This window comes from Mus musculus, chromosome 7, assembly GCF_000001635.26.
Source record: "Mus musculus strain C57BL/6J chromosome 7, GRCm38.p6 C57BL/6J".
Classification (NCBI taxonomy): domain Eukaryota; kingdom Metazoa; phylum Chordata; class Mammalia; order Rodentia; family Muridae; genus Mus; species Mus musculus.
In genome coordinates, this window is record NC_000073.6 from 21,908,750 (window position 1) to 21,925,534 (window position 16,785).

Consider the following 16,785-nt stretch of genomic DNA (forward strand, 5'->3'; position numbering starts at 1 on the left):
GTACAATGAGGTTACAGGATGCTTAATGACTCTTACACAGAACAGAGAAATGCAAACATAAAAACTGGCAGGAACTGGGCAATAAAACAATTGAGACAAAGTCCTCTCTATCTAAGATCAGCTATATTCTTAGAAGCCAAGTGTTTGAGGTCTTTACACTCTCGAGGCAAGGGCTTTCATGCCCAAGTCATGGTTCTAATTAGGGAGTTACGCTCTAGCTAACCTTCTCATCAATAATGCAATACTCTAAAACCACAGCCCAATCTACTTCCTAAACCATTGTAAATTCCTGTATATGGGAACAGCTTGGCTTTTATTCTAAGTGATAGTATTAGGGGGACTTTATACTAATAAGTAATGTAGTATGCCATACATAACTATAATAAGAATTCTAAACTTACATTGTTAAGCTTGCCCTGAGATTTCTAGCTCTATGTAGTAGATAGTAATGCCTGATTTCTTTCACTATCTCTCTTACAATATTAGAGGCAATTCTGAATGTCACTGAATGGGCAACATTTTACTGAATTCCAAGCCCAGGGCCAGCTCAAGACTAGGGCATTGTTGAAGGCCAGGGAGCAATGTTCGATTTTGCTTAGATATTGAGCAAGTCATTGCTTGGATGCACCTATAATAAAACAATGCTGAAAGAAAGCACACAGATCCATTCGCAAGGACAAGTTTGGAGCATTTATTATATGGGATGCTATGGTTCCAGGAGACTAAGTTTCTGTGAAACTCTTTGCCTCAGGACTGCTTCCAGGTTTCTAAGCCTGTCAAGTGAGTCACTACTAGAGTGGATGTAGCAGGGTGGCTCCACCTCCATCCCGAGGCTGGCCACCAATAATGGGTTCTTCTCGAATGACAGCAACTTTCTGATGGACAGCCTCTTCTTGTTTGATGGCCTCTTCCTGGGTGAGGTTCTTTTTTCCATGAGGGTCTCTTTCTCCAAGATATTCCCAGAGGAGGATCCTGGAACACCTACACTCTTAGGTGGCTGCAGGGATCCACAGAGCTCCTCTTGGGGACTGCAGGAAGACATATTCCTGTCAGGCTTCTATGTGATGACTGTCATGGTCCTGACAATGCTGTGGCTTGGGGTGCCTGGGAAAGTCTGTGTGGAAGTAGGTGGTAAACATGCCTCACTGCCCCTGATCATGGGGTGCCTCATGATTTGGTGGATGGTGGGCCTCCTGCTGGGATTGATCATCAGCAGTTCAATGATGACATTGGAAATGTCAATGGAAACATGGGAAGGGATGCTGAAGTTTGCAGAGATGATCTCCTGCTTCAAGTCCACAAAAGACCTGCCTTGGAAAGGCAAGTTCCCAGATACCATGAGGAACAGGAGGACCCCTAAACTCCAGATATCTACAGGGAGGCCCTCATATTTCTCTGCTTGCAAGAGTTCCGGGGCACAGTAGGGCAGTGTGCCACAGAAACCTGCCAGCTTTTGTCCAGGAATCACTTCAGCAGCCAAGCCAAAATCACACAGCTTGGCATTTCCCCTGCAGTCGATCAAAATGTTGCTGGCCTTTATGTCTCTATGGACAATGTGATGGTCATGGCAGTACTGCACTGCATGTACTATCTGGGCAAACAGCCTTCGAGTCTCGCTCTCCTCTAAAGACACCACGTTGATGATGCGATCTAGTAGCTCTCCCTCTGAGGCATACTCCATCACCAGGTAGGTAGTCTCTCTTCTCTGGACCACATGAAACAGCTTGATAATGTTAGGATGGCTAAGTGATTTCATAATCCTGGCTTCCCTGCAGATGGGTGAGGTGTACTCCTTGGTGTTTTGGAGAATTTTTACAGCCACAGAGGTACTTGTGGGGACATGGAAGGCCCGTTTCACCACTGAAAAGTTTCCTTCACCCAGTGTGTTCAGCATCTTATAGTTAATGTCGAAGTTCTCTTCAATTGAGTAGCAGGCCTTCAGATCCTGCTCCATCATCTTCAGATCCTGCTCCATCATCTTCAGATCCTGCTCCATCATCAGACCCTCTATGACTTGACTAGAACCAACCTTGCAATGAGAAAGTAAAAAAAAAAAAAAAAAAAAAAAAAGGAACAAAACAAAAACAAACCATTTAAAATCAGGCTGAAGAGAATTTTTACATTTAAAACTTCTTACCTCCAAAAGACAAGAAAAATGCCAGAAACATGTCAGACAACCTAATCAGGTATTTGGAATGCTTGGGAAGAGAAGAGCAAAGCACCTTCTAAAGCAGTAGACACAAACTATGACATAGATCAGGTTGACAGCAACCAAGTGCAAACTGATAGAACAAAACAAGGGATCACGGACAGTAAGAGCTGCTCACTGGAAAGAACCATCCTCTCCCCTGGTCTCAGCACACTCTGAGAGCCAGTGCACCAAGAAAATCAGGTTCTAGAGGAGTGCATAAGACAACAAACAGACACTCCAACACCCACAGTGTCCAGGCTGGAGAGCTGGCTCTGGAGTCCAAAATGTCAGCTACTCCTGTAGAGGACCTGCACTTGGTTCTCAAGACCCAGGTCAGATGGCCCACAACTGCCCTAAGTCCAGCTCTCAATCTTACACCTCTGGCCTCTAAGGCCACTTATACAGCAGACTCATCATCACTACATGCCACTTAAAATACTGATACGAATCTTTCTATATAATGTTATTTATGAACCTTGTTGGTCAGAAGAGGGCATCAGATTCTCTGGAGTAGAACTACAGGCAGTTGTAGTGAGAGCTTTGTTTGGTTTAAAACCTAGGTATGGTATATGAACATGTTATTGCTTTAATTCGGGGTGTTTGACAAGAGGCTCACAACCATCTATAAGTCCAGTTCCAGAAAAATCTGACTCCATCTTCTGACCTCCATAGCAGAGACCAGGGAGGTGGTGCTCAGACACACATGGAAGCAAAATACTCATGCACATTATTGAAGACATAAAATATTCTAATTTATCAAATGTAACTTTAAAAAGTAAAATAGAAGATAATAAAGAACATTGAAAAGTAAACACATAAATCAAGCCAGCAAACACACAAACCATAACCACAAAAGCCTATCATAGTCACCAAAGTGTAGAGAAACTCACTATTTTGGGATCTGAAGCTCCTGTAGTCCAAGTCTAATCGCTCAGCATCATTGAATGCCAGTTGCATTCCAATCAACTTACAGCTTCTGTCCTGTAATGACAGGAAGCAGCCTCATTCAGAGCTGTAAGTGGACAGGTGTCTATCATTCCTTACAATGGGTCCTGGTGTTGTCAAACCATGAAATTGATCAATGGTGTCCAGGCACAACCCACTGGCTTTCCCCACATTCTTTCTTGAAAGACAGGACGTCTGATCTTGGTTAGTGGGGCAGTAGAGGGCTGGTTACACTCAAATATTTGTCCACAGTGTTGCCCAGAGACCCTTCTTCCTGCTAGGTCCACTGCCGAAGGTTCATAATTTTCCCTAAGCTATGCAAACAGGTAGGAACAATGTTCAAACAACTTGACACTCTGTGGAACTTTTGACACCCCAACTTTAACAAGGAATCTCCCCTTGTTAACAAGGAGTCCTAAGACTGATGATGGGCTCCAGAGCTTTGGTCCTCCCTCAGTTATGGATTCTGGCATTCATTGGCTACAGATGGACAGTGTTCAGCTTTTCACTTAGACCCTAGCCTTTATGACAACTTTGTAATAACTCATGTGTACACTAAAAGGATTCAATTATTAACTTTTTTTAAAACACACATTCATAGGTGCTAAAGGATGGTAGCTATTTACTACATTGGTAGTTAGAACAAAATACTGTTTTCTATGGTAACCCAGGGTTTGAGACTAACACCTGTGAGGTTTAGAGGAAGATGATAGCATTCATCCCATGTTCCCCATTAGGCCTGAGACTTCTCACCAAAGCCCAGGATCCAGAGACAGTAACAATTCCCCTTTGTTTTTCCAAAGGGATAGGAGTTTGTAACGGAGTTCTGTGAAATGAGAGGTAGACCATCCAAGCAGTAGGCAGCTTTTGTTCCTCAAAATGTTTTTGAGTTCTTTGGCCAGTGGGACTCAAGGGCATAGACTTGATTCTTTGCTTCAAAATTACTATTGCCCCCATCTCCTATGCCTGAGAAGACACTAGCTTTCATAGCACATTTGCTCTACTTAAGACAGAAGATACATCATGGGATGACAGCTGCAGACAGAGGGACCCAAGTAAATTCAGGGACAAGCAATTTTATCTTCCACAAAGGAAAGTTCTTCAAGGAAGTACAGTTGTGGCTCCTTTTAGACTTACATTTATCCTGGCCTTGAACCTTTTCAGCTGCCCACTTCCATAAATAAAATCAACAGAATAGGATCTGAGCATTGCCTTTGCTCCTTGCATGGAGTCATGATGTTTGAACTTCTAGGAAGATCAGAAGATAACCAGCCAGGAGGAATCTTTCTGCTAAAGCAGAGACACATTGGTGCCCTTGCTTAAGAGACCATCCAATCCTGTCTGTCAGTCCTCTGAACAGGAGGACTTGATGTGATGTGGCCTCTACTTGGAAAGTAAGGGTGTGAACAAAACAGGGAAACAGTGAAAGACTTGGATGGGGCAGGCATAAGAAAGTGTGATGGGGAGGAGAATGTGATCAATGTTCTTCATGTACATGTATGGAAATATCACTGAGAATGAACATGTTGTGTAGTTAACATAAACTAATGTTCCAAAATAGTGAAAGGAATATAGCCATGTAAAATAGGACATTTTAAAACAAAGTCAAAAAACTAAAGAACAAAGAAGATATAATTTCTTCCAATCATACTTCGAACCAACAAAGGACTGGAAGAGAGAGTTAGTATAAAAGCAGAAAACAGAAACTTCGGGATGACAAGATGACTTAGTGGGTAAGAGGACTCTTCTGAAGGCCCTGAGTTCAAATCCCAGCAATCACAACCCCCTGTAATGAGATCTGATGCCCTCTTCTGGTGCATCTGAAGACAGCTACACTGTACTTATGTATAATAATAAATAAATCCTTGGACCAGTATGAGCAGGGATGAGTGTGTGGGGCTGACCAGAGTGAGCAGAGGTCCTAAAATTCAATTTACAGCAACGACATGAAGGCTCACAACTATTTTTATAGCTACAGTGCACTCACAAATATAAAATAAATACACCTTTAAAAAACAAACAAACAAGCAAACAAACAACCCAGTAACCTCTAAACTGAAACCTATGGATTTAAAAGAAAACTCACTATGTTCAGATTCAACAATACACGAAGATCCAAGCGCAGTGGCTCAACAGCCTAGAACTCCAAATGCTCTCTACCAACAGCTACTTCAGTCACTGTAAGGACAGGAGGCAGCCTTAGCCAGAGCTTAAGTGGGCAGGTCAATGACCTCCCAATGGCTACTTTTGAGATCAGAAGTAAAATGGATCAATGATGGTAGGGCACAGTTCACTGGTTTCTTTCACATTCTGTCCTCAGGACAGGAAAGGCTGGTTAGTGGGGCAGTAGAAACACATGAAGAAGGTTACACCTAGTTAGCAGTCCCTAGATCCCTTATTGTGAGGAATTTGACCATGAAAGTTAGCCTGGCCTTCAGTTGGGCTAAGGCTAGAAGCACAGAGACCTTGAAGGGATGGTAGGAACTTTGCCTGCAGCAGGCACCTGGCCCTTGTCAGTAAATGCAGGCCCTTATAGATTTGTGTTCATCAGTAAAGTAAGGGCAATGCCCAAAGCCCTTCCACATGTAGCCTGAACATCTCAGACCAAGTTAATAGGAAAAGAGATGTGACCTGTGGTCACTTAGACTCAAGACAGATCTCCATTCTAATGAGGTACCTAGAGGCCTTGAGTTCTTAGCCAATAAGCTTTCCTTCTCAGACATTCCTCCCAGCAAATGGTATTTAATCTCAGGCCCATCCTGAGAAGTGGGGTATGGTTTTACTCATTCAATTTCTGCCATGACAATAAATACCTTAACTCCATGGACTGCCTCTTTTTATTGGGATCCACTGTGGGGAGCCACAGAGATGGCCCTTACCTATAGAGCCACTGTCTAATTTCCTGTAGAAGGTCTATTTGCATTCTCAACCACAACTGCCACCAAGCCAAGTTGGCCTCTCTCAAGCCAAGGACTCTCCACAAGGGACCAGCCAGAGCTCTCCCCTTTCCCACGCACAGCCCAGGGCTAGCTCCATCCCACAGGCCCAGATTCTGTTCTCAGATCTTCCTCTATTTGCAGAGGTGCTGGAGTGTCCAAGAATTTGGGAACTCCATGGCTCTAGCCTCTTCTCAGGTCCAGGGACCTTCAAGCCAGCTGTGACTGCCACACACCTCAGACTGTAGTTTCCCACAGCCCAATACCCATGCAGCAATGGCATGGGACTAGCACAAACTCCCTTTGTCCTACCTTCTCAAGCAGCCGACCCCTGTGTTAGAGTGGACACAGGACTCACAACCCTACCCCCTATGACCAACTCTATCTGCCAGGCTATATTTTCAAGATTTTTGGCAACTGGACCAACAGGGCCACATGCTAGGGACCAATGTTCAAACTCAGAACCCTTTCTTGGATAGTTGATATCTGTATTGCTTGGGGAATCTCTAGAGTTACAGAACATATGGAATGTCTTTCTATATTGAAGTAATTCATTATGGCAACTTACAGTCTGTAGTCTAACTTCCCAACAATGGTCAGCTGTGAATGGGAAGTCCAAGAATCTAGTAGTTGCTCAGTCCCACGAGGCTAGTTGTTTCAGCTGGTCTTCTGTTGAAGTAGATTCCAACAGGTATGCTGGCAAGTAAATGCAAGTGGTTAAAAAGAGTGAATCTTTCTTCTTCCACCGTCCTTATGTAGGTCTCCCTCAGAAGGTGTGGTCAAGATTAAAGGTGTGTACTACAATCCCTGGAACAGGGACTTATCTCAGGCTGACCTTGAACTCAGAGATCTCTTGCCTTTAGTCTCCTGGGATTAAAGGTGTGTACTATCTTGCCTTAGCCTAATCTTTTCATAGTCACTTTGCCTCAAGATCTCCATGCCAAGATCCAGGTCAGAAACTTGTGTCTTCCAGCCTCAAGATCTGGATCATAGGTGAGCCCTCCAATTCTGGATTTTGGTTTATTCCAAATATAGTCAACGTGACCACCAGAAATAGCCATTACAATATCCAAACCCCAATAAAGACCCTTCCCACTTTTATAATACTAAGTGAAGTCATCTGAATCCCACCAGGCTGCAGACTGCTATCCTTCACTGGGTGTGCACACTCTATTAGTGTGCTTTATCTTGCTGGGATTCAAAACACCACAAAGAAATGCAACTTGGGGAAGAAAGGGTTTATTTGGCTTTCACTTCCCAATCATAGCCTACATGAGTGGAAGTCAGGGCAGGAACTCAAGACAGGACTCTTGAGGCCAGAACTGAGGCAGAGTCCATGGAGTAAAGCTGCTTACTTTGACTGAGCCTGCATATATATACATATATACAGCCATGACCTCGTATCCAGGGACATAAATCAATCATGTGCTCCCCCATAGAATTACCTACAAACGAATTAGGTTCCTTCTTCTTCCCCATATTTCTCTAGCTGGTGTCAAGTTTCCAAAAACTAATTGGCACACACTAACATTCATATATTAGTGGTTCACTTTTTACTTGGACACAAACATTCTGTAATAAGTGTTGGTTTATAGAACCTGTCTAACTCATATTCAAGAACATCAGTTCTTTTATTTTTAGATTCAGAGTAATAAGAATAAAATGGTAGCTTGTGACAGACACTGGGATGCTGTGACACAATGCTCTGTTTCCCAGGACACTCCAGGGTGACTACCATCTATGGGGCTCAGAGGAAGAGACTTTGTCACATCTTCACAAAAAATCATTTACCCAGTTTCTCACCACAGAGAAAGTTGGAGTCCATAAGTGTTAAGCTAGGCCCTTCATGCTATGGAAACAAACAAACAAAGATATGTTCCTAAGGAATCCCCTATCCCTAAGTCCAGATTGGTGGAATAACTTGGTGTAGATGTTTGTGGATTTTTTAAAAAGATTTATTTATTTATTATATGTAAGTACACTGTAGCTATCTTCAGACACTCCAGAAGAGGACGTCAGATCTTGTTACAGATGATTGTGAGCCACCATGTGGTTGCTGGGATTTGAACTCTGGACCTTTGGAAGAGCAGTCGGGTGCTCTTACCCACTGAGCCATCTCACCAGCCCTGTTTGTGGATTTTAGCCATTAAAAACCCTGTAGGGCTGGGCATGGTGGCACACACCTTTAATCCCAGCACTCAGGAGGCAGAGACAGGCAGATTTCTGAGTTCGAGGCCAGCCTGGTCTACAAAGTGAGTTCCAGGACAGCCAGAGCTATACAGAGAAACCCTGTCTCGAAAAAAACATTAAAAAAAAGTGTCATTGTGACACAGGTAATACAAAACAAAAACAAAAACAAAAAACCCTCCTGCATGGGATAACCCACTCAGATAAATCTTACATGTTCCAGTATATGTGGATATTACCTGTTGAATCAATGTTAAACTAGCTACAATCAATAGAACCACAGAAATTGGATACAGAGTAAGAGACAATGGAGGTACATGTAGATCTTGTTAGGAAAGAGAAATAGAATAGCTATCATTGAAGGGGGACTGGAATGGAAGATCAAGTAGGGAAGTGGAGGGGAGAGACAGCTAACATAAGGGCCATTTGAGGGGTAGTATGGAAACCTGTACAACAGAAGCTTCCTAAAATATATACATATATAAGTGTTCTCTAAATGAAATTATTAAATAATGGGAGAGATAGAGCCTCACTTGCCATCTCTTCTCACTAAATGAAGTTTCCAGTCCTGGGATTAGGTTATATCTAATTGGCTTGTTCAGAGCTATCCTGTGAGAATCCCTAAACAAGCCAGGCTATTTCAAAGGACTATAGATTGCTGACAGCTACGACCATTTCTGCAACGAACTAAGCAACTCAATGAACATGGAGGAGCCAAGCTGATATGCCTACATAGAGCCTTTAACCCTATGTTCTATTGCCTTTGGTACAGGAAGATCCTGTGCATGCTACCAAAAGAAAAACAAACACCAAGTCAGCCACAAACTCTCCAATCTACAATGATGCCCTGCCTGCAAAATACACTAGTGAAATAGTGTCACAAAGTTTGTAGGAGTAACCAATCAGTATCTGATTTGACCTAAGGCTCACTCTAGAAGAAGGAACTCACACCCAACTCTGGTTGGGTGGCTAGATACCTGAGACTGGATAACCAAGGAACCTAGCATAAAACAAAATAATACTAGTCCAAAAGAAAATAGTAGCAAAAAAAATTAATCCTAGTGACATTTTGCTATACTCACAGATCAGCACTTTGCTCAGCCAATGCCAAAGAAAATTGCTCCTGCAGCAGATGGGGAAAATACAGAGATTCTAAGCCAGACATAATGAAGAGTGAGAGAGCTTGAAACACTCAGCCTAAATCTATTGTCTTTGTTAAACCCCTCCCTGAGGGCTCCAGGAAGCCTGTGGAAGTGGAGGTATAAAGAGTGTAATAGCCAGCAGGTATTGAAGGACAAGAAGAAAACAAGGCCATCTTAATCACCAGGAGCAAAGACCATATGAGCTCACAGATACTGAAGCAGCAAGCACAGGGCCCACACGGGTTTGACCAGGTCCTCTGCATTTACGTTATGACTTCCAATTTAGGATTTTTATGGGATTCCTGAGTCTGTGAATGAGTGTGTCTCTTCTTTTTATGCCTTCTTTTGGGTACTTTTCATTATTATTATTATTATTATTATTTTGGTGTGTGCCACCATGCCTGGCTCAGGAATGGGGTGGGTTTTTTTGGTTTTTGGTTTTTCAAGACAGGGTTTCTCTGTGTAGCCCTGGCTGTCCTGGAACTCACTTTTTAGACCAGTCTGGTCTCGAACTCAGAAATCCATCTGCCTCTGCCTCCCAAGTGCTGGGATTAAAGGCGTTGGCCACCACGCCCGGCTTCCTTATCTTTGTTTATCTTGTCCAACTCCAATATGATAGGTTTATATTTTAATCATATTACATTTCATGTTGTCATATCTTACTATTACCTCTTAGAAGTCTGTGGATTCAGGTGGAGGAGGAGGGAGGGAGAGAATGGAAGGAATAGAGGGAAGGAAGACCTTGATCAGGATGTTATGTGAAGAAAAAAACCCCAAAAATCTCTTCAATAAAAGAAAAGGAAAGGAAATAGAAGGCATTATTTAAATTAAGGGAAGTGATATAAGAAAGGCAGCATGTTGCATGGAGAAGAGTGGCAGGAGGAAGGTGTGGAGGGAGGGGGTGGTGGGAGGAAAATGTGGCAGAGAGGAGGGTGGTGGGGGAGAACAGGTGGAGGGAAGAGGGAGGTGGGAGGACCAGAAGGAGGGAGGAAGGTGGTGGGAGGAATATGTGGAGGGAGGAGGATGGTGGAAGGAAGATGAGGAGGGAGGAGGGTGGTGGGAGGAAGATGAAGAGGGAGGGGGTGGTAGGAGGAATATGTGGAGGGAGGAGGGTGGTGGAAGAAAGACGAGGAGGGAGGAGGGTGGCAGGAGGAAGACAAACAAAGCAAAGTTTTATGACAGGTGTATAAAATGTAATCATGAATCCTATTATTTGAATGCTAAGTAAAATTTTTACTTTAAAGGGCTGGAGGGAAGGCTCAGAAGTTAAGAGTACTTGCTGTTTTTGCAGAGGACTAGGGTTCAGCTCTCAAAATCTATCTCAGGTCCCTCACAATCATCTGTAACAGCAGATCCAGAGAAGGCAATGCTGTCTTCTAGCCTCTGCAGGCACCCACATGAGAGTGTTCAAACACACCCCATACATACACACACACACACACACACACACACACACACAATATTTAAAACTCTGGGAGTCTTCAGTGAAGCGACACATGAGTTGGTCCTCAAGAGTATTCTACAGTGAGCTATGAGTTGGGAATTGATGGATGTGGATCCCAGCCATGTCTACATGATGCCCCATATGTCAGGATGCTCTTGGGGCTCACTTCTGTGATTGTTCACCTAGACTTCTTGGAGACCACTGTGAACTCAACTTTGATGAACGTGCAGTCAGCCACATCTCCAAGGGATCTGTGTATGGATGGAAGAAACAGCTACTACTGTGACTGCATGGGGAGTAGATTCACAGGGCCACATTGTGAGGCTTTGATACCTCATTGTTAGTCAAAGCCTTGTCACAATGATAGAACATGTGAAGACACTGTTGACAGCTATATTTGTCATTGCGGGCCTGGATAAATAGGTACCCCGTGTGAGACTGACATAAATGAATGCAGAAGCAACCCCTGCAGTTTAGGATGAGGCGGTGTGCTGAGCTGTCCTCAGACGATCAATGGGACACATTGTAGGCCTGCCTTCTTATCTTGGAGCCTTAGGTTGTTTGTATCTGTCAGCATGGATTCACAGTCACAACCCTAGAATAATTGTCCTCTGAGGGGCTCCACCCAGCAGCTGACTGAAACAGACGTAGAGACCCGTAGCCAAACATGAGACCGAGCCCAGGAAGTCTTCTGGAAGAGTTGGGGGAAGGATTGGGGAACCTGGAGGGGGCAGGGACTCCACAGAAGACCATCAGAGTCAACTATCCTATACCCTTTGGAGTTCCAAAAAACGAGCCATCAACCAAAGAGCATACAAGGGCTGGACCTAGACCCCTACACATATGTAGCAGATGTGCAGCTTTGTCTGTGGGGACTTAGTCTGACTCTGCTGCCTGCCTGTGGATCCTGTTACTCTAACTGGTCTGCTTTGTCTGGCCTCAGTGGGAGAGGATGTGCCTAGTGCTACAGTAACTTGAGGTGCCTGGGTGGGTTGGTACCCAGGAGGGGCTTCCATTTTTTCAGAGGTGAAAGAGAGGAGTATAGGGAACTGGGAGGAGAGGGGGGCAGTTGGAGGGGGCGTCAATTGGGATATAAAGTGAATAAATAAGTAAATAAATAGACAAAATTAAAAATCCAGGAGACATGTCTCCATAGTTAAGAGCACTTGCTGTTCTAGGAGAGAAACAAGATTCGATTCCTAGCACTCATATGGCAGCTCACAACTATATGTATCCCTAATCTGAGGGGATCAACCACTCTTTACAGATCTCTGCAGACTCTGAATTCATGTAGTACATAGGCATATAGGCAGGCAAAACATCCAGTCACATAAAATTTTAAAAACTGAAAAATCTTTAAGAGACACTAAAAAAAAAAATCAGGAGAGAAGCAATGAAGGAGAAGGTAAAGCAGTATGGGAGAAAATATGTTTAATGTAGTCTATACTTGCATACTGTACTAGTCAGGGTTATCTAGAGTCACAGAATGTAAGAAATGTTTCTCTATATTGAGGGAATTTATTGTAATGACTTACAATCTGTAGTCCAATTTCCCAATGATGGTCAGCTGTTAATTGGAAGTCCAAGAATCTAGTAGTTGCTCAGTCCCACGAGGCTAGTTGTTTCAGCTTGTTTTCAGTAGAAGTAGATTCCAACAGATGTGTTGGCAAGTAAATGCAAGTGGTAACAAAGAGTGAATCTCCCTTCTTCCAATGAACTTATATAGATCTCCCTCAGGAGGTGTGGCCCAGATTAAAGGTGTGTACTACCATGTCTGGATCTGGGACTTGTACCAGGCTGACCTTGAACTCAGAGATCTCCTGGATTTAGTCTCCTGGGATTAAAGGTGTGTACTATCTTGCCTTGGCCTAATCTTTTCATAGTCATTTTGCCTCAAGATCTCCATGCCAAGACTTAGGTCAGAAACTTGTGTCTTCTAGCCTCAAGATCTGGATCACAGGTGAGCCCTCCAATTCTGGATTTTGGTTCATTCCAGATATAGTCAACTTGACAACCAGGAATAGCCATTACACATACAAATGTCCCTTAGTAACAGAGCCATGTACAATGGATGTACACAATGAGAATTATTTTAATAATAAAAAATATAAGTCAGTGTGATGGTTTGTATATCCTTGGATCAGGGAGTGGCACCATCTGAAGTTGTGGCCTTGTTGGAATAGGTGTGACATGGTTGGAATGGGTGTGTCACTGTGGGTGTGGGTATAAGATCCTCACCCTAGTTGCCTGGAAGTCAGTCTTCCACTGGCAGCCTTTGGATGAAGACGTAGAACTCTCAGCTCTGCCTGTGCCATGCCTGCCTGGATACTGCCATGCTCCCACCTTGATGATAATGGACTGAACCTCTGAACCTGTAAGCCAGCCACAATTAAATGTTGTTTTTTATAAGACTTGCCTTGGTCATGGTGTCTGTTCACAGCAGTAAAACCCTAACTAAGACAGAAGTTGGTACTGGGAGTGGGGTATTGCTCTGATAGGTCTGACCATGCTTTTATTTGAAAGAATGTGGATTTTGGGATTTTGGATTTGGAAAGCAGTGGAATGCTTTAAATGTGGCTTAATGGGTCATCCTAGTAGGAATATGGAAGACTTTGTTGCTGGGAGTGATTTGAACTGTATTGACCTGACCCAAGATATTTCAAAGGAGAAGAATTTCAGAATGTGGCATAAAGACTGGTTTTGTGGTATTTTGGTGAAGAATGTGGCTACTTTTTGCCCTTGTCTGAAAAGTTTGCCTGAGGCTAAGGTGAAGAGACTTAGTATTAATTGCATTGACAAAAGAAGTTTCAAAAAAGCCCAGCAGAGACTTTGTTTTCTGGTTAAGTCTTATGAAGAGAAGTTTGAACAAGCATAGCAAGCTTAGAAAGGAAAAATATAAAATATATGGTTTGAGTATTAAAGGGGTACCAGGAAGTGAAATGATGCAAAATCTTGTGTTTTAGGAGATAAAAGATTAAGGGAGTGGGACCTTGGGGCAAGATTCTACCCAGCTTAATTAGATCCAGGCATGGTGGTACACACCTTTAATCCCATGAGACAAGCATGCTGATCTCTGCATTCAAGGTCAATCTACAGAGCAAGAACCAGGATAGCCAAGCTTAGGCATTGAAGGATTTAGAAAACATAAAGCTAGTGATAATGTAATAGTACAAGGGGATCATGTTCTAGTTCCTGTAAGCAGCAGAACTCGGCAGCTTCAGCCATGTGGCTCTGTCTCTAGAGTTAAGAATGTAAGGAACTACTGGGAAAATTGATGCTGGTTAGCTGGAGCTAAGGAATTAGCGCTGATTAAGAAGAGACCAGCATTGTTGAGGTGAAATCTTCTGGAAATTGTTTTCTGGTAGCACAAAGAAGCTGTGTTCCAGAGATACCCAAGGTTGTACCTCATGCTGTGGCTGGACTTGGTAATGTGTAAGAGTCACTCAGGTGGTACTGCTTGTGCAGGAATGAAGGGATCATGGAGAGAAGCTGAGGCTTAGCACTGTGAGAGGCCAGGGAAGGCCATTGGAGAATGTGAAGCCTCAGCTGTAGTTGATGGCCTAGGACTGAAGGGGTCATGCAAAGGATTTGAGGCTTGACACCCTGAAGAGAGCCTATGAGAGGCTATTGGTGAAGCCTAGTTGGAGTGGAACACCCCAGTGTATTGGAGATGTCAGTACCGTGGGATGATCACCAAGAACAGCAGCCGTAGTAGAGTGGATCAACCTGAGCTTAGAGTGCTACCGAGGGCAGAGCTGGAAAAGTGATGCAAGCCCTTGGGAGGATTCCAAAAGATCAAGTGGAATCCCAGACACTGAAACAAGAAGCTGTAACATTGAAATTGCCTTGGAGACTCAAAGATGTTAAAGATGCCAGAGCCATGGGATACATGTTGAGGAAAGCAGCTAACAGGGAGTGGAACCAGCCCAAGAGAAAGCAGTTTGTTGCAGTCAACAAAGATGACAAAGGAGTGAAGATCTGAAGACCACTTTGACATCAGCCATGGAGATGGAGAGTTTGGAATTTGCTCAGCTGGTTTCCTGCCTTGCTTTGGGGATTACAGTTAATTAAGTTGAATGAATCTCAGAAGAGACCTTGAATTTTGGACTTTTAACAGTGTTGCAACCGCTATAGAATATGAGGACTTTGAAAGTTGGACTAAATGGATTTTGCATTATGCTATGTTTAAGTATGGCCCCCATAGATGCATGTTTTTGAACAAGTCTATGGGGACCAGGTAGTGGGATGTGATGGTTTGTATATCCTTGGATCAGGGAGTGGCACCATCTGAAGTTGTGGCCTTGTTGGAATAGGTGTGACATGGTTGGAATGGGTGTGTCACTGTGGGTGTGGGTATAAGATCCTCACCCTAGTTGCCTGGAAGTCAGTCTTCCACTGGCAGCCTTTGGATGAAGACGTAGAACTCTCAGCTCTGCCTGTGCCATGCCTGCCTGGATACTGCCATGCTCCCACCTTGATGATAATGGACTGAACCTCTGAACCTGTAAGCCAGCCACAATGAAATGTTGTTTTTTATAAGACTTGCCTTGGTCATGGTGTCTGTTCACAGCAGTAAAACCCTAACTAAGACAGAAGTCTAACTAAGACAGTGAGTAAAAAAACAAAGAGAAAGAAATATTAATGGTGAGTAAGTAAAATAAAAACTGAGGAGTTTGAGTGCAGCTTGGTAGAGTGCTTGCTCAGTATGCAAGAGGTCCTGAGTTCAAGTTCCAAGTGTTGCGTAAACCAGGAACAGTGGTGTACATCCTCTGCAATCCCAGGGATGGTGCTGTACACCTGCAAGCCCAGCCCTCAATGAGAGGAAGGGGAATCAGGAGTTCAAAGTCATCTTCAGCTCTGCAGAAACCTCAAGACCAACCTGAGCCACATGAGAGACTTTCTTGAATCAATTTTTAAGTAAGTAAAAATGAAAGTGAACAAACATAAACCCAAAATATTTTAAAAGATCAACATAATACATCTAGCTAAATTGAAATGAAGGGAAAATATGGAAATGGAAATATGGAAAGTAAAGAAAGGAAGACAGAGATTACATGGACTCTGGGGCATTAGTAAAGGGGCCTGGCTAGAAATTGTATATACATCAAAAAATTAGGAGAAATGGGTTAGGAGTTAAGAGCACTGATATTCTTCCAGAAAACCTGGATTCAATTCCCAGCACCCCCAGGGCAGCTCACACCTGTCTGGAACTCCAGTTCTGGGTGACCAGATGCCCTCTCACTGGCATACCTATAAGCAAAATACCAATGCACGTAAAATAAAACCAAGAAATCATCTTTAAACATCAAAGAATTAGAGAGTTAAAGAGTGGAGTTAAGCTTCTATCGAAGACCCAGGGTCATCCTTCTACAGCCATGATCCTTTTAGCCAGTGTCATTTGATTTTAAGAATTCTGATTCCGGGGTTCAGAGAGGGGCTCCTACTTCTCAGATGAGAAGGAGAGGGGAAAATGGGGAAAGAAGCTGTGTATGTGGGGGGGCCTGGGAGGAGGGGGGGCTGATATTGGGATGTAAGTGAATACATTTTAGTAAAAGTATTCTGGTCTTTTGTAAACATTATGTTTACAAGCTGATATTCTAGATTTTTCCTTTTCCCTTTGGACTCTATTAGCCTGTATATGAAAGTCTATCTTCATTTTCTTTTCTACTCAGGGTTCCTAGTTTGATAATCATTTGGATGAAATTCTCATAATATCAGAAAGTGTCCAGACTGTATTGCTTTATTTAATTTTTCTATTTTCCTCTGCATTCATTTTTTAATTTTAATTTTGTGTTTGTGCATGTATTTGTGTGTGTGTAGTGTGTTAAGTTCACAATTTTGTAATGGGTCACATTCACAGCTATCCCTAAATGCAAGTGGTCTTTAGTCCACAGGCTAGACACGCCTCCATGGCCACAGTTACTCCTTACAGAGAACAGA

General features: G+C 43.2%; 1 protein-coding gene and 1 pseudogene across 1 annotated transcript; one reads left to right on the top strand and one right to left on the bottom strand.

The window, feature by feature from the left end:
- Window positions 1-684: 684 nt before the first annotated feature.
- Gm5891 (predicted gene 5891) lies at window positions 685-12,542 on the bottom strand. The gene is made up of 4 exons (NM_001034904.2): window positions 12,381-12,542; window positions 6,641-6,768; window positions 3,082-3,172; window positions 685-2,029 (listed from the first exon to the last, which is right to left on the bottom strand). The coding sequence occupies exon 4, from the start codon at window positions 1,997-1,999 to the stop codon at window positions 1,058-1,060; it is 942 nt and encodes a 313-aa protein (NP_001030076.1). The 5' UTR covers window positions 2,000-2,029; window positions 3,082-3,172; window positions 6,641-6,768; window positions 12,381-12,542; the 3' UTR covers window positions 685-1,057.
- On the top strand, window positions 10,896-11,437 carry Gm18464 (predicted gene, 18464; annotated as a pseudogene).
- Window positions 12,543-16,785: the final 4,243 nt, after the last annotated feature.